At 40.6% G+C, this 22840-nt stretch overlaps 1 protein-coding gene across 14 annotated transcripts; it reads right to left on the bottom strand.

Annotated features, from left to right (window-relative positions):
• Nucleotides 1-377: 377 nt before the first annotated feature.
• LOC114550413 (NXPE family member 3-like) lies at nucleotides 378-22032 on the bottom strand. Of its 14 annotated transcripts, none has more exons than XM_028571167.1 (9): nucleotides 21972-22032; nucleotides 15310-15385; nucleotides 14771-14846; nucleotides 6420-6573; nucleotides 5474-5917; nucleotides 3172-3464; nucleotides 2231-2301; nucleotides 1842-2045; nucleotides 378-989 (listed from the first exon to the last, which is right to left on the bottom strand). In XM_028571167.1, exons 4-9 carry the CDS (start codon nucleotides 6531-6533, stop codon nucleotides 436-438), a joined length of 1680 nt encoding a protein of 559 aa, XP_028426968.1. In that variant the 5' UTR covers nucleotides 6534-6573; nucleotides 14771-14846; nucleotides 15310-15385; nucleotides 21972-22032; the 3' UTR covers nucleotides 378-435. The 14 variants fall into 14 exon arrangements, with proteins under 14 accessions (XP_028426968.1, XP_028426973.1, XP_028426974.1 ...); XM_028571172.1 differs by lacking the exon at nucleotides 21972-22032 and adding an exon at nucleotides 21638-21694 and having other exon boundaries at nucleotides 14771-14894; XM_028571173.1 differs by lacking the exon at nucleotides 21972-22032 and adding an exon at nucleotides 21638-21694 and having other exon boundaries at nucleotides 14771-14873.
• Between the last annotated feature and the right edge of the window lie 808 nt (nucleotides 22033-22840).

Here is a 22840-nt window from a genome sequence, read left to right as displayed (position 1 = left end):
TAGGGGGAACAAAGCGGGAAAAGTTGTTGCTTTAAATCCCAGCCTATTGTCGTTAGAAGGCCATTGTTTCTTTCATAGACTGGCTATGAATTATGCAAGGAAGTTCTTAATCTGCTTAATCAGATTCTACATTGGTTCGCGATTTCCTGCCTGGCTGGATTTATTTGTTGACGATCCCAAGACTCGGGCATGAAGTTGTACAGTATGTGATAAGTGTGATTATTAAGCCGTTTGTAATAGCCAACCCAGCTTGGAGCTGCTTTCCATCCAGTCGTGTTTCTTTTGTACTCACTCATCATTCCCTGCCTGAAAATAAAAATAGAAACATTGTAGTTAGTCTAGTCGGTGCATGGACTGCTGAAGTAAAAATCCAACACTTGGCAGAAACAGATTGCGTTTTAATCCCCACTCCTCTCCCCCAACACACACACACATCTAGCCGCCCTTTTGAGGGCACACGTAGGACAAGATAACGTTAATCATATTTTTAATTATGGGAGATGGTGGGTGGAGGTTGTGCGGCAGTTGGTGTGCAAGAACCATCTCCCATGCGTCGATCAGATGAACGTTCAGTCCTTTGAACACATCTCTGAGAACCTTGTTACGCTGCAGCGAGTGCCAGTCACTGTTGGTTAGCGACACACTAAGTGACAAAGCTTTGGCGTTCCCTGTCCGGATGATGACCACGGTGCCTGGAGCCCTGTCTAGCAGCCGCGCCACCGCCCTGCGGATGTTCTGCAGCCGCCGGATGTAGATCTCCATGGGGAAAGTTCCAAAGTGAGCCCAAATACCAAAAACTACAACAGTGTTCATGCCTCCGACTAAGCCATCAATTTCATTGGCAATGTAACGAAGCTCGCTGGTTGAGACAGTGACAATACGGATAGGAGGACCATGGAAGCGTGACATCAACAAGATGTTGTTTGCATAATCCAAGGAGATGTACGGTCCAGCTTTCTTCGGGCTGTGCAGGTCAAACTCCTTAAGGCCTGAAAGTATTACAGTGGGAAAAGATTAAGCTGCAGTGTGAACAATACTTGTCTTCATTTTTAAACCTTTATTTAAGACTCACAGGAATTAGTTGAGGGAGACCCTCATTTTTAATGACGCTGAGCATGAACAAAGACATCAAACAATCAATAACAAACCAGTTGAAGTAGAAATACAATCATACAACCAACAATATCAGTTCAAACTGTTACAGAAGGATAGTGGATGGTTATTAAGTAGAGTCCTAAAGTGTCTTTAAGTATTCCATTTTAGGTCATGGGGAACCATCCTGCACCTGGAGCGAGTTAAAATTGGACCAGAAAAATTACCATCATATATTGGAACATTCAACATAGATGTAAGATATAAGGGTAATTTTCCAACCAAGGCTTTAAAGATATACAGATAATATTGATTATGTCTCTCAGTTAGAGAGGACCAACTGACCTTACCATAGAGGATTTAGTAGTGTGTATTGTAGCTGTCACTGGAAATAAACCCCAGGGCTGAGTGGTATATCTTAAAAACTAAAAAAAAAACATGAATTTTGTTTTGTTTGCCAGTTTAAGTAAGTTTAATTAGAGCTTCTCGAAGAGCATTAAAATAAAGTTGCAGGTTCTCTATGGCCAGTTGCACAGAATCAGCAACACAATATATAATAGTATCATCAGCATAAAGACTTAAAACTGAGTGACTTGCAAGAAAAGACTTGAGTTGGTTGTTTACCAAAGATTCCAGGATTTTTGCATAGCAGGGGTAGTTTGGAGATTGAGCTATTTAAATCATCTCTATCCCCATATTTATGGAATTGAATCACATGGACTTCTAAAAACTCAAAATCAAACAGTTACCTGGTAGTACTGCGTTGAGGTACTCAAAAAACTGCCTGACGGTAGAGTCTCCATACATGTAGACCGCCTTGCCTTTCAGACACTGAATGATGGCAGAGTTGTTAAATTGGCGAACTGTAGTGCCACCTAGTGCTCGCCACACACCCTGGTAGTAATAACCAGAGGATCCATACTTCACACTGCTGCTCTTCACCTCGGATTGGCCTGAGAGGAAGTTAAAGGATAAGGGCAGGGTTAATTGTTTTATCTTTTTCCCTTATCAACAAATCCCACGAAAAAGACCATAACCAAGGTACAAAGTGATTGTATGGACTATCCTTACTACCAATACTAAAATATATACTATATACAACTTCCTGTGGTGGCAGAAAATTAACACCCTGCTTTACCTTTTATTTTTGGCAACATGGTGACAATATTAGGCCCTGAAGCCCGGATGAAGACTTTCAAGTTGACACCCCTGAAGAAGAACACACAAAAAAGAATGGCAAGCATTTTAAATAATTTCATTAAGTTTAAACTAAAAATTCAAGCACTAAAATGGAAAAATAATCCTTGAAAGTTCATACATAATTACACAAAACATAGCCTCTAAAAATCCATTCTTTGGGTGCCCGGAAAGCTCAGTTGGTAGAGCGGGCACCCATATATAGAGGTTTACTCCTTGATGCAGCGGGACTGGGTTCGACCCCATCCTGCAGCCCTTGCTGCATGTCATTTCCCCTTTCATTTATTCAGCTGTCCTATCAATAAAGGCCTATAAATGGCCAAAAATAATCTTTAAAAATCCATTTCGTGAGATAAAGCTGCACTAATTATTATATTCATATAAGCAATGGGTCCAATGACAATGTGTAATGGGTCGCTCGCAGTGATGATGACAATGATCACCTGACCTCGCAGTTCCTCTCAGCTCTACAGTGTTGTAGCATCCTAATCTCATGGTTTTGGTTTAAGGGTCTCACTTTACTCATTTTGGTTGGGTCTCACTGCTCTCATCAACCAGTTTTTGATAAGCAACAGGCAGCTGTTTTCATTGTTTCAAGCTCTGATTAAACTTGAAAAATTGGGTGATCATAGCTTGTTGTGCTGCCCCCAAATCAATCACAGCAAATACTATTCAATGGTCTAACTGAAAATCAACTACTATGTTTCAAATTGTTTATTTTGATTTGCATTATCTAAACTTTTAACCTATTTAGATTGAATCTTAACTGCCTTTTGTTACACACTTGTGAAACTTCCACCAAGGAGATACATAGGTAACACTAGATCTATGTGTTCATTAGAAGTCACACAAAATGTCAGTCCTGTCTCTCTGCTCCCTCACCTTTGAAAGAGCTTATCCTCACTGGCCCTGAGGTTTTGTTTGTAGTTTCCCATTGCGTGGTTGATCCTGGCATCACAGCTCAGCTTCTTTGGCTTGTAGCAGAACCAAGGCTCGCCTGTACGGAGGTCAGTGTAGTTGCACAGCGGCTGGGTTGGACGTAGGCAGACGTTACAGATTGTAGTTTCAGAGATTGAGCCAGAGCGGAAGAGGCTCTTAAAGTAAATCCTGTCAGGCTGTTCCCTGTTTAGCCGGTTCAGCACTGGGATAGCCTCACTAGGGTGAACCAGCGTCACCTGATTGAGGAGAGAACCAAAGTTTTCACTAAATCTAATCATTTTCAGTCATGTCAATAAAGACAAATAAATACTTCTTTGACACATGGAAAATTGTCCATTAACTAAAGCCCTCCTCTAACATGGATTGTCTAATCATAGCTTAGTTAGTCTGGATCAACGGAAATACATTTTTAAGATAAAGCCTGACATCAGATGCAAGTACAATGCAAAACTGTAGCTTAGCAAACGTACAGTAAGTAGGCAAGGCAGCAAGTTTGTCAAGCTTTGGATCTCCGCGTTGAAGTTTGAAGGGGCTGCAGTAATTGAGATACTCTGATTTAAAGTCAGAGAGGGTTGTCTTCTTAGCCTTTCCAAAACCAAAAAACACAAGCACTAGCTACAGTAGTAACAGAGCAAAAAAATAATCACGCTCACAACTAGCACATATTACCCTAATGTGTAGGAGCCTCCTGGGTGCTACAGTACTACTATAGTACGTGCCCACTGTCAGCGTCATTTCCACACTTCCCCTTCATTTCTATGGGAGCAACCGTGCAATGCATCATGGTAGCGTTGTGGGAACTTTGGAGGAGCAGGGCCAAGCCGAGCTGCCCGCTCCTCATTTGCATAAAGTTGCCTGAATTCAACATTATGCAAATGAGGGGAGGATGACTCAGCTAGAGGCCTCTCAAAAGCTCAAGAAAATCATTTGAAATGCCTGAAATGAAATGATCTGAAATGAAGCACAAAAAACGAATAAAATGTTTTCAGAAACACGTTTCGGTGAACTATTTTCGTATTCTAAACGAGCTGCCATTATGGTCCATTTTTCACACGTGAATCAGGTGCAGCCATCAGGCTTGTATGAGGGTGTAGCCTGTTTTCTTTGCTCGTCAGTGGTCTCTGCAGTCATTTCAACCACTGAATTGTAACGCGTTACTCCCATCACTGATGGACACTATGAACGCTTTTTTCTTATCATCCATTTATTTTTAATATCATTATTTCAGGGGGTGGGGAGTATTTGTTTATGGGGCTGTGTTCATTACCTGTTGCCCCTTAGTGACTGATGTTGATGTCTGTCTGCACACGGTGCAGAACGCGTGAGGATGTTCTATATACTGTCTATGTGAGGTAGCCTGGACATGTAGAGGAAAGGCCATCTCTCCAATTAAGAAATAGTTCCGAACCTTTTTTTGAGGCGGTTCAGCCATGGCAAGCAAGCCTACAGTTATCCGGACAGCCTGGCTTTGCACAAGCGTACTTAAGGGTCAAAATACGTGCCGAGTAGCAAAAATGCGTACATGTTGGCTGGTCTGCCTATTTTCCACTGGGCGCATCTGCGCTGTGTTCTGGAGGGGCCGCCAGAAAAGAGAAGGCATGGAGATTAATTACAGGAGTTACGATTGGCCAGGCGTCCATATTCGTGCGAGGAAACGGAACCCGATTTGTTAAGGTCCTATCCCCTGACCAATCTACTATCCTGACCTTAACTACTCAAGGCCAATTCCTACCCCCAACCAATCGGGCTGCTTCATAGAGCGGGTCTGGCCAAGAAACCAAAACTGTCTCTGGCAACAGTAACAAGTTTTGTGTGCTTCACACAAAACATCAATCATTAAAGAACGAATTTTTTTAATTTTACAATTAAAATTATCTACAAGCTCGGTGACTGAGACCCCTGAAAGAGCAGGTGTGGAGGAGAAAAGCTGAACAAATGACTCACTGGTGTTCTCAGTGATATACCGTTTTTTGATTACCTTTGTTTGAACACTTTTTTTTACAGAGAAAATGCCATTAAAGAAAAGACAGGAATGGTCAGATAAAGCAACATCAGTCACCTCAACATTGGAAATGTTCAGACCCTTGGAGATAATCAAGTCTAAGGTGTGTCCATTAATGTGTGTGGCCTGTGTCACATGCTGAGTCAGTTCATAGTTCTCAAAAACACAACATAGTTCTTTAGAAGAAAGATTAAACAACACCTACAATATAACCACATTTAAAATGATAGTTTTTAGCATTACCTCAACCTGCGCGTCTCCTTCCCAGGGTAAAGGGAATACAGCAGAGTAGCTGCCATTCAGATGATCCACCACTTGCCCAACCACACCTGCACCAAGCTTCTGGTTGTGCAGTCGGGCGAGTAAGAAGTCCCCTCCAGAGTTCTTGGGACGGCCCTGGAAATCAGACATATTGATCCTAACCTCCAGCTGATCCCCTACGTGCCACTGTCCTCCTCCCCTCCTTGGGAGAATGGTGAAGGAGCTGTGAGCTGGATCACTGGTCTTCTCCAGGCAAAGAGGAGCTGGCAAAAGTGGAGTTCCAGGCCAAGCAATGGAGTCCAGTAGGAGGCGTTCCTCCAGAGCGTCCTCAGGGGACAGTGGCTGGAAGGTGCAGAAGTCGCGATGCACGTCAGGGACAGTGGAAACTCTCGGGACGATGATGGTGTAGTTCACTTTATGCTGAATCTGGTAGGTGGTCGAGAGAGAGATGGTGACAAAGATGCATCGATCAAATTTGCCTCTCATGTACACACACATTCATATACTGATGGCAGCTCAACTGATGAGAGAATCCATGTAAAAGCCATTAAACCTCATAGTCATTGTTTCAGTACCCAGCTGTTTAGGGTGTCTCTTGGCTTTTATACATGTGTGACCCATTTATTAAGATTTATGTCTTCAGTAAAAACAAATAGGAACCAGTAGGTTTTTTTTGGTCTTTTTTTGGTAATGCATGGTTCTGTTGCATTGCTAGCAAAGCATGGACAAGTTTGTGAAAGGAGTGCCAGGTCAACGTGAAGCAGACGAAGCCACACCAAACACCACAACTACCAAACACGTAGTGGTGACCACAATTCAATCTAAAGAGCCGAGGGGTCTGATGTTTGAGGGGAAAATTAAATATTAATATTAAACATTTCAAACAGGGTCCACCCTATAAACAGTCCCACCAAAACCAAGTTCTCACCTCCAGAACGTCCATGTTATGTAACACAATGATGGAGACAGCCGCAGCCAGAAAGAAGAAGATGGCAATGTACTCCCTTCTGATACAAGCTCTGGTATCCATGGTTGTCTTCATCTATGGCTGCAGCATAGCACTGTGACCACTTCCTCTGGTACTGGATTAAAATAAAACCCACAAACAACTAATATTACATTGCTAAAACTTGAACTCAATTGTGAAATGATCTTTATATAAATTGTGTGACATGTCCGGCTTTCAATCATTAGGGCTAAACTAAATCCAGTATCAGTTTATACTGTGTTTTTAAGCAGTTATGGTCACTGTTTTAAATATTCCTCAGAGGGCTTTGAATTTGATGCCTTTATACAGCTGAAAATGGAGCGTTTGGACAAAAACTGTCGTCTGTCAGTTAATGCTGACAAACTTTGTGGATACGGCAGTGTTGCCTTGATCACCTGGCCGTCTAAAGCCGCCTGCAAAGCAGGTTCCGGAGGAACCCAGCAGCCCGATGCCTTTGGCAAAATACTATCAATTTGCCTATTGCTTTCGGGAGATATCCATCAGTGTCCGGGCCCTACCAACTCGGAAACAGCGGAATACCGGCAAAAGAAGCCTACCACCAGTTGCTGCCCTAACTGCGGAAAGGTGGTAAGAGCAAACGCCAAAGCAGTTGCCTGTGACTTGTGTGACGCTTTTGTTCATATAAGGTGCGGGAATATTGCTCCGAAATGGTATGACAGGGCAGTAAGGAAAAATTTGGTTATCCCGTTGGTTTGTAACCGGTGTTGTGTGCGGGAAATGTGTAGTGTAAATGTCTTGGATGACACAAATGAATTGAGAACGTATGATGACGACAGTATGGATGGGAAAGACTATGATTCACTTGGCCTTTTAAATCGGAAAGGGATGCATTTTATTCACGTTAATGCAAGGAGTCTTCTACCCAAACTGGATGAAATCGGACACCTCGCATCTACGTCTAAGGCTGCTGTGATCGCTGTATCGGAGACCTGGCTAGACTGTTCCATTCAAGATTGTGAAGTTGGGCTTACAGGTTATTACATCTACCGACGCGATCGCAACAGACACGGAGGAGGAGTGTGCCTTTTCATAAGGACCGATATAACTTTTAATCCGCGCCACGATCTACAGGTGGATGGCTTGGAGGCAGCCTGGGTGGAATTAATTCTTCCTAAAACCAAGCCCATTATTGTTGGTGTATGTTACCGCCCACCTAAGCAAACAGACTTTTATGAACTCCTTGAATCTGTCTGTTGTAAAAGCAATGTATGCCTAGAAAAAGAATGCATCATCATGGGTGATTTTAATACAAATCTATTATTGCCACGAAGTAGCTTAAAAGTATCTTTCTCATGTCTTTGCAGGGTGTCTGGTTTACAGAAATTAATTACTGAGCCTACTAGGTTGGCTATAAATAGCCAGTCCCTTCTTGACTTAATTTTGGTATCGGACAGTGGAATGATAAGTCAATCAGGTGTGTTGGATGTGGCTTTTAGTGATCATAATGCAGTTTTTTTGCACACGCAAGAAAATGAAATCTCAGCCAATAAATAAGCACTGTTCTGTCAAATACAGATGTACCAAACAGTTCTCTGCTGAAGTGTTTAATCAAAGGCTGGCTGAGAGTGACTGGTCTGATGTGCTTGAATGTATTGATGTTGATAAGGCTTGGGATTTGTTTAAGCAGCGTTTTATAGCAGCTCTTGATGAAGTCGCTCCAATGAGGGAATCAAGAATTAAGCATGGAAGTGCATGTTGGATGACATCTGAAATTGTTGATATGATCAGACAACGTAATAGATGGTTCATAAAGTTTAAAAAGTCTAAACTCCCAGCGGACTATAACGGTTATGCTTATCTTAGAAATCAAGTAAGTTACAAGGTACGGCAAGCTAAGTCTGTATTTTATACGGATTCCATTGCTGCAAATGCAAAACAGCCTAAAAAACTGTGGAAAATTCTTAATGATATGGGATCAACAGCAAAAGCAAAATCTAAGTCTGGGAAAGCGGGGCTTATTATTGAAGATGAGATGTGTTTTGATAAGCAGCGGATTGCCTGCCATTTTAACCATTATTTTACAACCATTGCTGCCAGTTTGGTCAGTAAATTGCCTGGTGCTTCTGACAAATTTGGCATAGATTTAGTTAATTCCTTTTATAGAAGTAAAAAGGTCTCTGTAGATGCATTTGCAATTAGTCCTATTTCAGAGGATAACGTAAGTGAGTCTCTTGACCCTGTCAGTGAATAAGGCCTCTAGAGTCTGTCAACCAGTGGCTGGTAGACAATAAGCTCTCTATGCATCTGGGCAAGACTGAATCAATCCTGTTTGGTACAAAAAGGAAGTTGGCAAAATTAAATACTTTAAAGGTGATGAGTAATGGGTCTGAAATTGTATCCAAATCCAGTGTCACATATTTGGGTTTAGCATTGGATCAATCACTTACAGGTGAATCCATTGCAGCCATGGTTTTAGCTAAATGTGCCTGTAAGTTGAAGTTTTTATATCGTTTTTTCTTTTTTATAAGACAAAAATTTTTGATTTCTCTGTAAAGAAATTATTGGTATTAACTTTGATTCAATACCAGGTAGATTTTGCTTGTTCTGCATGGTTTTCTGGGTTGACTGTAAAACTTAAAACAAATTCCAAGTGCTGCAAAACAATGTTATTCGGTAGTTATTAAAAGCACCCCACCGTACTCACATAGGTAGGGAGGAGTTTACAAGAGCTGGTCTACTACCTGTACATCTAAGAGTAGAACAACTTAAGCTGAACCATATGTTTAACATTGTTAATGGTCATGCCCCTAATTATTTATGCTCTAATGTAACTATGGTCCACATGCAGCATAGTCATAATACTAGGGCCAGCATTCGCTCATGCATAGTTCTTAGAGATACTAATGTATGGAGTTATATTACTGCCATTAGTCAAGAGCGCATTATTTCAATTTGAGAGCATTTCTCACTGATATTACGTTCAGATTTCTTGCTCTCACACTCAAATAGTCACTGCTCGCGCTCAAAACCTTGCTCTCACACTCAAATAGTCACTGCTCGCGCTCAAAACCTTGCTCTCACACTCAAATAGTCACTGCTCGTGCTTAGATTTGCTCTGCTTGTGCTCAAACTTTCTGCTTAGACTCAGATATGTTGTTGTTTGGACAGATTTCCTGCTCTCAGCTTTGAACCTTCTCCTCGCACTTAGGCTGATTCTGCTGTATTTCACCGCTGTAACGGTGGCGTAACGGTACCGTTACAGCCGTGAACTGAAAGTCTGTTTCCTCAGCTGGTTCGATTGGGGCGAAGTTGTCTGCGGCAGGTAGAGACAGAGAGTCAGAGGGAGGCAGGGAGAGCGGGTAATAAATACATGTGACATTATGAAATAAAATTCCCCCCAAGCATTATCAAGAGTACAGGTTTCCAAAGTAATTTTAGCCTGGGCTGAAAGCAACACTGGTAGGCTAGGCTGGCGCTGTTACCTTGGAAATGACAACATCCGGTCTCTGAATATGAAAAAACAAGACTTTTTTCGTTTCTGTTTGAGTGATTTTATTTTTGTTATATAAAATAGAAAATGAAAATCAAAGCATATTTAAACGTTCTCCTATCTTATTTCGACCATGAAAAAGAAAAAACGCCTTGTATTTCAATTTCAAATGTATTTTAAAACGAAAATCAAATAACCATTCGTTTTTTGTTTTTTAATACCCGTTTATGAAATGAAAATAGAATGAACGAAAAAGTACACGGACCCAAAAAGGCCTGTTTTTTCATATTCAGAGACCGGATGTTGTCATTTCCAAGGCAACAGCGCCAGCCTAGCCTACCAGTGTTGCTTTCAGCCCAGGCTAAAATTACTTTGGAAACCTGTACTCTTGATAATGCTTGGGGGGAATTTAATTTCATAATGTCACATGTATTTATTACCCTCTCTCCCTGGCTCCCTCTGACTCTCGGTCTCTTCCCGCCACAGACAACTTCGCCCAAAGAGAGTCGAACCAGCTGACTAAGGAAACAGACTTTCAGTTCACGGCTGTAATGGTACCGTTACGCCACCGTTAACAATCCCAGCAAACTTTCTGTTGTTGCCGTTAAACTTGCTGATCTGGCAGAGAGTCACCGGGGGTTCGGGATCAGATCATGGGGATCAGACCTCTGGTGCTGGGTCTAATATTCTAATATTAGCTGCTGCTGCAGCTAGCTAGCAGCTAGCCACCAGCCCTGTGACCTCGGTCCCTGCGGTTCGCTGGCGTTACCCGCTCTAGCTGAGCTGGGAATCTGCCGCGCTTCTGATTTATTCATATTTTCTTTTCTTTGCAGTGATATGCTATGATGCACTGATGCCAGGCAGGCTTGCTGCTGCTTTTAGTCAGAGTCTGTGAGATAACAAAACTTAATAAAATATAACGTGCATATAAATAGACGGAATAAATAAAAGTCCCCGGAAATAAATATAAGTAAAACATATGTATTTAGGCTATTGAACTATAATGACTAGCCTAATGCCTATATATGTATTGCCTCATTTATGTATTTCATGTTCTATTTCATAGCCATATTTATTATGTAAAGGGTGGCAAAAAACGGATGATCAGTCGCTTAGGAAGTTATAGGCCACAGTTTCCCTCAACTGCAGCTGGGACATTCTAACGCTTAACGTGAAAAAGCTTAACGTGGTTTAATGTAACTAAACAGTCAGTTATCAGTCACATAACGTCCACAATAATTGGACTTTGGTTTAGATTTTTTGACAGTTTTCAGTGGTTATGAGGAGCAATATGAGAGAGAAATTTGGTAAACATTGATCATTGCTTAGGTACATTAAACCACATTAAGCTTTTTCACGTTAAGAGTTAGAATGTCCCGGCTGCAGTTGTTTTTTAATACCTGTTTATGAAATGAAAATCGAATGAACGAAAAAGTACACAGACCAGACTGATATGAATTCATCATTTTCAGACTAATGCTATATGAAGGAATGAAGACTAAATTCTGATGAACAACACAACAGTGATGCAAAAACTGACACAAACAATCCAGTTTCTGGTGTTCTTTCAGTTATAATACAGTTTAGGTTCTACTACTGGCTCTAACATGAAATCAGCCAAATCCCAGGAACATGGTTAACCAAACGAGGAAAAAATACAAAGTGAGGTCATCACATATACACATACAGTCCGTCATATGTCGTTCAATCTAGCTATACAATAAAGAAAATCTATCTGTTTATGGACATCAAGCTAGGCTATATGCTAGCGTCATATGTTAGCTAGCTAACTAGGTGCTTAAGTTATGTTACTCACCCTCGTAGTTGTGGACATAACTTCATATGTCCCACTTCAAAGCTTTCTCCCGTTTCCTGATGGGTGCAGGTGAAAGTGCGTTGACCATTCTGTGCACATTGTTGACATATACTTATAATAAAGCAATGAACGGCGCGGGGGTATGTAAACTTGGTTACAGTTATCGGTTACAGTGCAGCCGCCCTCAACAGACGTTCTAACGTAAAGTGAACGCACCCTCAACGGGGCAGGGATCATTTCATTGGTCCACATACAGCTGGCATTCTATTGGTTGTTGACTTTTGGCAGGGTTATAACACAAAGAAATCCAAGCGTGCAGGAGAGATCCGAGAGCAGAAAATTTGCAAGCGAGCAGAATCAGCCTGAGTGCGAGGAGAAGAGTCAAAGCTGAGAGCAGGAAATCTGTCCAAACAACAACATATCTGAGTCTAAGCAGAAAGTTTGAGCACAAGCAGAGCAAATCTAAGCATGAGCAGTGACTATTTGAGTGTGAGAGCAAGAAATCTGAACGTAATATCAGTGAGAAATGCTCTCAAATTGAAATAATGCGCTCTTGACTAATGGCAGTAATATAACTCCATACTAATGCAACTAAAAATTCTTTTTTCTACACTGGTATCATGGCATGGAATAGTTTGCCTACTACTACAAAACTCCTATCATCACGAAGGATTTTTAAAACGCAGGTAAAGCAGTTTTTATGGAATAAGGTGAATATTTATTGATAAATTGGTGAGTTTGTGTAGCATTTATATTATTATTTTATGTTTTTCATTTAGTTTGTTTTTTATGTGATGTTTATATTTTTTCAACTTCCTCCTCCATATTGTATGTCTTTCCATAATGGTTTGTTTGGTTTTTGTATATTGTTTTACATGTGAAACACCAAGGACCGTGCTGGAAATAAGTATTTTACTTTAGCATGTTATCCTTTGGATTACTGTTTTCATCAGCCATCGACCAAGGCCACAACCAAAGATAGCCTCTCAGAGACTTTTTTCACTTTCATTACAGACGCAGAGTATGTATATCCAGCACAATCTTCACCTACTTCCAAGGTGCACTTAGAACAGGAAAAAGTCTTAAAGTTAAAACTCCAGCAACACTTACAGAATAATGTATTGTTAGCCCAACATGTTCTAGCTTGTATAGGCTTCATCACAGGGGTGTTGCATATAACCAGGATAAGGGAATAAGCTAGTCCAGTTATCCTGGATGAATTTAGCCTCCACTTGGTTGCACAAAAGCAGAGGCACCTAAGTTACCATGGAGATTTATTCTGTGCAGCTAGCCTGCTCCTGACCAGGCTAACAGCCAGGATTTATTTAATCCTGGAGCCTTTTCTGTTCACTCAGCAGTGGTTTAACCTGTTTGTTTTTTTTCACGAGCCTGCATTAAAATACAACAGGTGCATATTGCTGTTCAGTAAAGCACTTTTATTATTTAAAGTTGTGACCATTATTTTTTTTATAATTATTCATGTGACATTCATGTGTGTGTCATTGGTTCTGTTATATTTCTGAGAAAAAGCGTGGCAGAAGCAGACTGCTCTTGAATGAAACCATTCAAGGAGTTAGGCAAATTATTTCCACAAACGAACTGTTGTACACTTGGCCTGAAAAGCGAGCAGTGGAAGTTAACATGTTACTTAGGTAATTTATATGTTATACCATGCAAGAGAGAGGAGAGCCAGAGTGAGAGAGAGGGAGAAACAGAGTGAGAGAGTGGAGAGACAGAGTGAGAGAGAGGGAGAGAGAGAAAGGAGAGACTGAGTGAGAGCGAGAGAGAGATATGTACGCATCATATTCTAGCATTGTAGAGTGGATGTAATTGAGCTTCATGGTATATTTCCTGCGTAACATGGTCTTCTGCTCACTTCAAAGGCAAATTGTGCAAATAGCCTAACTCCTTGAATTCAGAGGCACGGGAAGATGTGCACAGATTAGACTAGGTCAAGCCTCACTTTATCGGTTATCCTAAATTTGCAAATTCTACTTTTGTGCAATACCCCCCTGGATCATCAGAAAACACAAAACATTTGAAAATGTAAAAGACAACCAATCATATAGAGCCACTCACATATCAGCCAATGGGGCACACATAGATGGGATGGATAGATGGTCATATGGTTTCAAGCCAATCACATTCTCAAACTGGCAGAGAGGTGACGAGAGTGTCCAATAAAGGACATGGGTGACACCATTAGCTCGTCTCTTTTGTTTCTAACCTGTAGCACTTTGAGATCATTTGATGAAAAGTCCATTATAAATAAATTGTATTATTATTATTATTATTATTATTATTATGTCCACAGAAAAGACAAGGGCATGGCATGGGTCTTAACCCAAAATGTGCCTATTTAGTGTGGAACACTTAGATTGGTTTGCCCAGTGCTTACAGTCTAATCACTGTCAGGTCTACTGAGGTCTCACAGGTTTAGGTTCTGATCTAAAGGACTAATGGATCATTTGTTTGTAAATCCCATTAAATCCCAATCAATCAATGTGCATTTACATTGAAATATCCAAATAGTACAGCAATGTACCAGGAACAAAAACAAACAGATGAAAGTGCAGCTTAGAAGAACAGATACTATGAGGGAAAATATATCACAATAATATATTGTTCTTAAATGGGCCTTCAGCATAGTGAGTATAATGAGTACTTTTTTCAGTTTTGTACATTAAGTATATTTTGATGCCAATACTTGACTTACATCAAGTTTTCAATGCATGGTTTTATAAACCGATCATATCTATTTAACTGTGTGTAAATCTAATCGACAAAGTATCCGGTAACTACAGTCGAGTAAATGTAATGGAGTACAAAAGACAATATTTCCCTCTGAAAGTGGAGCAAAAGTAGGAAGTAGCATAAAATGGACGTGTTCAAAGTAAAATACAACTACCTCAAAAGTATACACATGACATATACCGTAAATATTAGAAGTTAGTGGCAACATTTGGTTTTCATAATGTAATAAAACTTTTAATAGATTTTTTTTAAGCGTATCATGTGTCTTACCTTGCTGGGTTGCAGTAAACGTTCTGTTTGCTTGACTTCCAGGTAATAAATGTAAGGGTAGTGGCCAAGGACAGCCCTGCAGCATGACAAGATTTGTCTTTGTCTGTAAATTTTATTGAATCGTCTGCTCCGACATTCAACAGGTAACATTAAAAAACACACAAACAAAAAACAAGCATCTGTATGTTCACCCAACAATGTCTGACACACCTGACTTACAGTACATCAAGTTTTCAATGCATGGTTTTATAAACCGATTATATTGTTTTAACTGTATGTAAATCTAATCGACAAAGTATCCGGTAACTACAATCGAGTAAATGTAATGGAGTACAAAAGACAATATTTCCCTTTCCTGAAATGTAGTGGAGTAGAAATAGGAAGTAGCATAAAATGGACGTGTTCAAAAGTAAAATACAACTACCTCAAAAGTACACACATTACATATACCGTAAATATTAGAAGTTAGTGACAACATTTGGTTTTCATGATGTAATTAAACTTTTAATAGATTTTTTTAAGCGTATCATGTGTCTTACCTTGCTGGGTTGCAGTAATCGTTCTGTTTGTTTGACTTCCAGGAAATAAATGTAAGGGTAGTGGCCACGGACAGACCTGCAGCATGACAAGATAAAACTTTACAACTGCAACTTTGCACCCTAACCGGGGATTTCCACTGCATGCGTAAAAGCTGCAGACCGGCTCCGCTGCGTGTCTGCTGCGTGCTCCGCCGTCCGTCAATACCCACCGGGTCCGGATTTGTTGCGGAACGGCTGCGGCCGTGACTGACAGCTGTAGTCACGAGGACCCACAAGTTCTCGCGAATTCACGTAGAATAGAACCACAAAACCAACAACAGTTTGTTTCCATTCAGAGGACTAGAGGGGAAACGACTCTGTGCTGTGTTTTCAAGGTGTAGTGCAGGGAAATATGATCCGCCGTGAGCACGGTGTATTTTATTTTGAAAATTAACCGGATATTTATTTTGTTTCTGTGCTCGACTTCCTGTCCCGCACTATCTGCCGTGTGCTGAATTGCTGCGGAGCTCTCCGTTGTCCGTCAAAAATAGAAGCTCTGCGTATCTGCTGCGGAGGGCTGCGGACTGACGGAACTGGGACGGAGTAGGAACGCAGACGTTCCGCAGTCTGTGGAAATACACACATTGACTTTAATGGAAACCTAATGACTCCATTGACGTTCCGCAGCCGTTCCGCATCCAGTGGAAATTGCCGGTTAAGCACCTCCCAGAAGACAGAAGTTGGTACTCCTCATGTAAAACATGAGTAGGGTCATACTTCTGGATGGAGCAGAAGAAGCGAAGAACCACATTTACAGCTAAAACAGGACAACAGTTAGAGTTGCTTTGATTTCCGGTTTTAGCAGTCCGGTGAATGAGGCTAAACCGATTTTATTTCATGCTTAACGGTTTAACCAGCATTTGTCACTGGCAAATTTAAAAGTAGCGTACTTTAGCAACCTGTGTCGACACCGTCACAGTGCTAAATCTAACTTGAATTGCAATCAGTGTTGGGCAGTAGCAGTACTAATTTAACAACTTCTCAGTAGTGTTGCAGTTTCTGAATCAATCAGCTTTTCAGCATGGGCCCATCTCGGTCCCAGATTTGGAGGTCAGAGGTCAGATGGACTGAGAGTCAAACCCCAACCCCATTTCTTTCATTAGTGTCCTGTATCATAACCAGCAACAATGTACAGGTGCATGAACAGGAATGAATTACAAATGATTACAATAACACAGTACCAATACAATAATGAATGGCTACGACATGAACGCATGACTAACTCCCATAGTTGCTTTGCAGCATATTTTGATTTAAGAAACTTCTGCTCGTTTTCGGCCTGAAAGTGGATCAGCTGCTGGGTTTCCTCAGGTGTCCCTGTGTGATACAGGACGGTATATGTTCCTCCGGCGTCACTGTATGATACAGGACGGTATATGTTAAGCACGTATCGATGTCTCCAAAACAAGTAGTGTTATGCACTGATATCAAACAAAATTCGCTGCTAATGGAGTTTAGTTAAAACTGTAGACATGCATGGAGTCCATTCAAGGCAGAAAAATACGGGACTCTTGTGCAAATCAGCAATGTAATGTTAGCATAGCAAACTAGCGATTTAAAAAAATAGTTTCAATTAACAACATGGTTGCAAATATATATATATATATATATATATATATATATATATATATATATATATATATATATATATATATATATATATGTACAGGACCGTCTTGTTTTGTGCTCTACACAGTCCTGTACACACACACACACACACACACATACATACATACATACATACATACATACATACATACATACATACATACATACATACATACATATATATATATATATATATATATATATATATATATATATATATATATATATATATATATATATATATACAGTGGAAATAAGTATTTGACCCCTTGCTGATTTTGCAGGTTTGCCCACTTACAAAGAATGCAAAAATCTACAATTGTAATCATATGTACATTCTAACAGTGAAAGACAGAATCCCAAAGAAAATTCCAGAAAATCACATCATATGAATTTATTAAAATTGATAACCATCTGATGAGGAAAAACAAGTATTTGACCCCCTGGACAAACGGCAAGTATTCTGGCTCCTACAAGCCAGTTAGTCTTTCTTTAAGACCCAGCCCCAATCCGAACCAATTATCTACATCAAATACACCTGCCTCACCTCGTTACCTGTATAAAAGACACCTGTCAACACCCAAACAACCAGCATCCAACATCACCACCATGGGCAAGACCAAAGAGCTTTCTACGGACATCAGGGACAAGATTGTTGATCTGCACAAGGCTGGGATGGGCTACAAGAGAATCGGAAAGCAACTTGGAGAGAAAAGATCAACTGTCGGTGCAGTTATCAGGAAATGGAAGAAGCACCACACCACCGCCAACCTCCCTCAGTCTGGGCCTCCACACAAGATCTTGCCTCGTGGGGTGTCCCTGATCGTGCGAACGGTGAGGAATCATCCCAAAACCACAAGGGGGAACTGATGAATCAACTGAAGGCAGCTGGGACCACAGTTACAAAAGAAACGGTTGGTAACACACTAAGCCGTCATGGATTGAAATCCTGCAGCGCACGCAAGGTCCCCCTTCTCAAGAAGAAACATGTACAGGCCCGCATGAAGTTCACCATTCACCACCTGGACGACTCAGAAGAGGCCTGGAAGAAGGTGATGTGGTCAGATGAGACCAAAATAGAACTTTTTGGCCTCAACTCAACTCGTCGTGTTTGGAGGGCAAAGAACACAGAGTACAACCCAAAGAACACCATCCCCACCGTCAAGCATGGTGGTGGCAACATCATGCTTTGGGGGTGCTTTTCAGCCAAGGGGACGGGACAACTCCATCGTATTGAGGGGAGGATGGACGGGGCCATGTATCGTGGAATTCTGGACCGACATCTCCTTCCCTCAGTGAGAGAGCTGAAGATGGGTCGAGGATGGGTGTTTCAGCACGACAACGACCCTAAGCACACCGCCAAAGCAACAAAAAGAGTGGCTGAAGAAGAAGCACATCAAGGTTCTGGAGTGGCCTAGCCGGTCTCCAGACCTGAATCCGATTGAAAATCTTTGGAGGGAGCTTAAAATTCGAGTTGCCAGGCGACAACCTCGGAACCTGAATGATTTGGAGGCTGTCTGCAGGGAGGAGGGCCAACATCCCTGCCGAAATGTGCACAAACCTTGTCACCAACTATAAAAACCGTTTGACATCTGTGCTGGCCAATAATGGCTTTTCTACAAAATATTAACATGCTGTTTGTCCAGGGGGTCAAATACTTGTTTTTCCTCATCAGATGGTTATCAATTTTAATAAATTCATATGATGTGATTTTCTGGAATTTTCTTTGGGATTCTGTCTTTCACTGTTAGAATGTACATATGATTAAAATTGTAGATTTTTGCATTCTTTGTAAGTGGGCAAACCTGCAAAATCAGCAAGGGGTCAAATACTTATTTCCCCCACTGTATATATATATATATATATATATATATATATATATATATATATGACTGTGTAGAGCACAAAGCAAGACGGTCGTCATTTTTAAAACGCCCATATTATGCTCATTTTCAGGTTCATAACTGTTTTAAGATTGTACCAGAATAGTTTTACATGCTTTAATTTCTTTCAACAGATGGAGACAATTACTGGATTGTAAATGATTCAAACCACACCCCAAAATGGCCCACAAGTATGTAATATGTCTATTTCATTCATAAAATAACTTTAGATTGCGCGATGTGGTTGTAGACAGTAGCCGACATTAAAGTACGTCTCCCTTCCATTCCATTAAGACATGGAAGGACGTTTTATTCTGTTCAGTCCGTGTTGGCCTACTATTTTATTTTCCCTTGTCCCCCTGGCGCAATATTTGTTAAAGGCAAAATATATGTGTCGAACCATTCTGAATGAAGTATCGGGGTGCTGCCATACGTGGGTAGTAATGAATTACATTTACTTGAGTAAGTTTTTGAAAAAATTATACTTCTAGGAGTAGTTTTAAATCACTATACTTTTTACTTTTACTTGAGTAGATTTGTGAACAAGAAACTGTACTCTTACTCCGCTACATTAGGCTACAATGAGCTCGTTACTTTTCTTTTTACCTCTTTGGTATTCTACGTGTCATTGTTTTTATCCCACCGCGTCCGCCTCATTTTAATCGTTTTATTTTGACAGAGAGAGAGAGACTTCCGCTAAAGGCTCTACAACGTCACTTTGTTTCACCAATCAAACGTAGTTGTGCAGTCTTGTCACGTGACCATACTCAATCTCGGCGGCGGGACACAAAGTTACGAATCCCACTATGGCCACGCCAAGACCTGCCCTACGAAGCAGCTCGATTGGTTGGGGTTAGGCATTTCACCTCGATTGGATAAGGTTAGCCGGTTGGTCAGTTGATAGGACATGAACAAATGGGGTTATGTTACCTTGCGTTCTCATAGACGCCTGGCCAATAAATGCTATTGAAGGGTGGCCATAGTGGGATTCGTAATATCGCCGGCGGGATGGATTCGGACGGGTTAGCTCTACAGTCGTAGCAAAACAAAAATGTCAGAATCAACCGTCGGCAATGCAGACACAGACGAGGAGGAACACCCCTGGCCTCATAATGAAAGCATGGTTACCTTAGTAAAAGTGCGAAACAGCAGCTCCATTACCATGTTCTAGTTCTACCTGCAGAGCCTGGTAAAAAAGTATAAAGGTTTGGAAATTTGTGTTACTTGTGCTTATTTATTTTTTATTTATTATTTTATTGATTTTATTTTTAAAGTACTTGAATTTACCTGGGTTATTTTAATTTAAGCTATTTTGTAATTCATTAATTTTAATTTATTTAATTGATTGGATGAACTATAATTTGCTTAAAGAGGATTATTTTGTATTTTTGTCTGTCTGATTGAATGCTTGTATTAAAAAATAAATCAGACATTACACTCAACAGTTACTCAGTACTTGAGCACTTTTTTACTCTTACTCAAGTAATTATTTGGATGACTACTTTTTAGTAGTACAATTTTTGGCTACTCTACCCACCTCTGGGTGCTGCAGAGACGTCCCGTCCGACAAATCCTATCCTACAGATTGTTTGGAACAGATCCTCGCAAAAATCACACTATAATCAATTAGATATTTCCCTCATGTCTTGCAGCCCTGCTTGCCAGCCTATTTTCTGGACTTCCACAACTAGGCCTGCTGATCAGCCAGACTATGATGCAAACATAAACATGGTGGCTAATTGGTGCAATATACACTACTACTAAAATGACTAATGAATGAAGAAATGCATTTTAGACATATCAAAATAAAACAAAAGCACAAAAAAATTATAAATTAGTTCACAAATAGGTAAAATAAAACAAAAAGCATATGTACATTATGTATATATATTTACATAAGCACATGCACATATGCTGAACATACGCACCTATACATACACATACAATACACGCATACCCACCCACGTAACTACATACACTTACACATACTGTATAATATATTAAACCTAATATATATGCTTATATCAGGGTTTCTGCAGGTACCAGCAAATCTCATTTCATGCTTTTTCATGCCGTTTTTCATGCCACTTTAAACTAATTTAATGCCCATGTCCAACTGCAGATACTTTCACACAAATTGTAAGCATTTGACAATGCCAATTTTTTATATTTGAAAATCCAAATTTAACTGTCAGATGGCTCACAAGACGGTTTACGGTCATTAAACGCAACACAAAGTGCTTCACAAAATAAGAACACAGAAATACAAATATTAAAATATTTAAAACACTGTTCACTGAGCAGCTCGCGTCTCTGCCCCACGGATCTCAAAACAACATGCACCGATAATTAAAAGTAATGAACCTATACTGCTTACGGCAGTAGGCAAATTCGCCAAAATCATGTCAACCAGTCCCAAAAGTTAGACTAACTTCAAGTAAGCTCCGCCATCTGGCAGCTGCAGGTGTGGTGGTGACAGCAGAAGTTGCGTTGCTGGTCACGGCAAAAAAATTCAAAACAGTTAACTGCTGCCTGCCTTTAAGCGCCGACTTGGGACTCTCGGACTGCATGTGTGATTTCACCGCATTGACGCCCATTGTGCAAACTTTGAATTTTTTCTTGCACACGCCGCAAAATGCCTCTCTGGGTTTACCGTCGACGGGCTTTAACCAGGTTCTGAATAGTTCATCCTCCAACCACTTCTGCTGAAACTCTCCTTTCCCCATTTTTCCGTCATTTGAAATGTATTCCGTTCTTTTGCCACAGCGTACACTCTCTCACATAGACCGTAGACTCACCGCACGTTGCATTACTAGCATTCGTTGTCGTGACTTTGTGCACCAGCCGTAAAAAACAGCCAATTAAAAGGTTCCGCCTGTCAACCATTACGCTATATTCCGATCAAAATTAGATTTAGATGTTTATATAGTCAAAATAAATCGTGAAAAACAATGTTTTTATTCCATCAAGTTTACATAATTTTTAATGCCTTCGAACATCGAAGTTAATGCTTTTTCATGCAATTTCATGCCTGAATTTTCACAAAATCTATTTAATTACTTTTCATGCTTTTTAATGACCCTCGGAAACCCTGTATATACTATCTGAGTCAATTTATTTTAGTCATCTTACCTAGTTATCTCACCCCATATTCGTTTTCATCTGTTTCCAGCAGAAGAAAGTCGTCTATCCGCACCGTAAAACACTTCTATGTAAAGGTGCAGCCAGAGGGGGGTCCCTGGTCATTGAGCTCCAATATAGCCGACTTGGCATTTAACAATATGGAAGTGCCTGATTTCACTCTTTTCGGCCGGATGTCAGTTACCTTCCGCTTTCTTTGTGTTGCCTATGGTTAACTGCTCCTCATATCTCTGCAGGGTAAATCCAGACAGCTAGCTAGACTATCTGTCCAATCAGAGTTTTCTGTTGCATGACTAAAACAACCTTTGAGCGTACACATGTTCCACCAAAACAAGTTCCTTCCCGAGGCTATTTTGCAGCGGCACCGTGGCTCCGTGCTGTGTGGACTAGCCAGACCCTCCTTTGCAGCGCCGTGGAGGAGGATCTGGCAATGCAAGACTAAGGACCCCTAAACTGATACAGATTAGACCACAGAGCCATTTGATAAGATTTGGTCCAAGGGATTTGTCTGATAGGAATTTTGCTTTTAAATGTTCTATTACAGAAAGTGAATGAAACCCATAACCAAAATAGGTATACATTCTGTCATTGTGCTACTTACGTTACGGATGGAATTATAGTGAAGATAAATTATTATTGAATTATTCCTCTGCTGGGGATCCCCTGGAACGCCCTCAAGGACCCCTGGGGGGGGTCCCTGGACCCCACTTTGGGAACCACTGTTCATGAGAGGCACTCCAATGAAAGATATAGCCTTAATAATAAAAACAGGCAACATAGAATCGATTTGTTGTATCACTAACTCATAAATATTATGATTTCATAAAGTTTTTTCACTGGATTTGCAACGTTTTTTATTT

The sequence above is a fragment of the Perca flavescens genome, chromosome 23 (assembly GCF_004354835.1).
Source record: "Perca flavescens isolate YP-PL-M2 chromosome 23, PFLA_1.0, whole genome shotgun sequence".
NCBI lineage: Eukaryota > Metazoa > Chordata > Actinopteri > Perciformes > Percidae > Perca > Perca flavescens.
The sequence above is the reverse complement of the archived record's forward strand: the minus strand, read 5'-3'. Positions and strand labels throughout refer to the sequence as shown.

What these genes read in the sequence shown, in the direction of transcription:
- LOC114550413 (XM_028571167.1), bottom strand. Translation starts at nt 6,533, where the DNA reads ATGAAGACAACCATGGATACCAGAGCTTGTATCAGAAGGGAGTACATT. An exon ending in ATAACATGGACGTTCTGGAG is followed by an intron (nt 5,918 to 6,419) that starts GTGAGAACTTGG and finishes ACCACCTACCAG; the next exon opens with ATTCAGCATAAAGTGAACTA. An exon ending in CCTCAACGCAGTACTACCAG is followed by an intron (nt 990 to 1,841) that starts GTAACTGTTTGA and finishes TAATACTTTCAG; the next exon opens with GCCTTAAGGAGTTTGACCTG.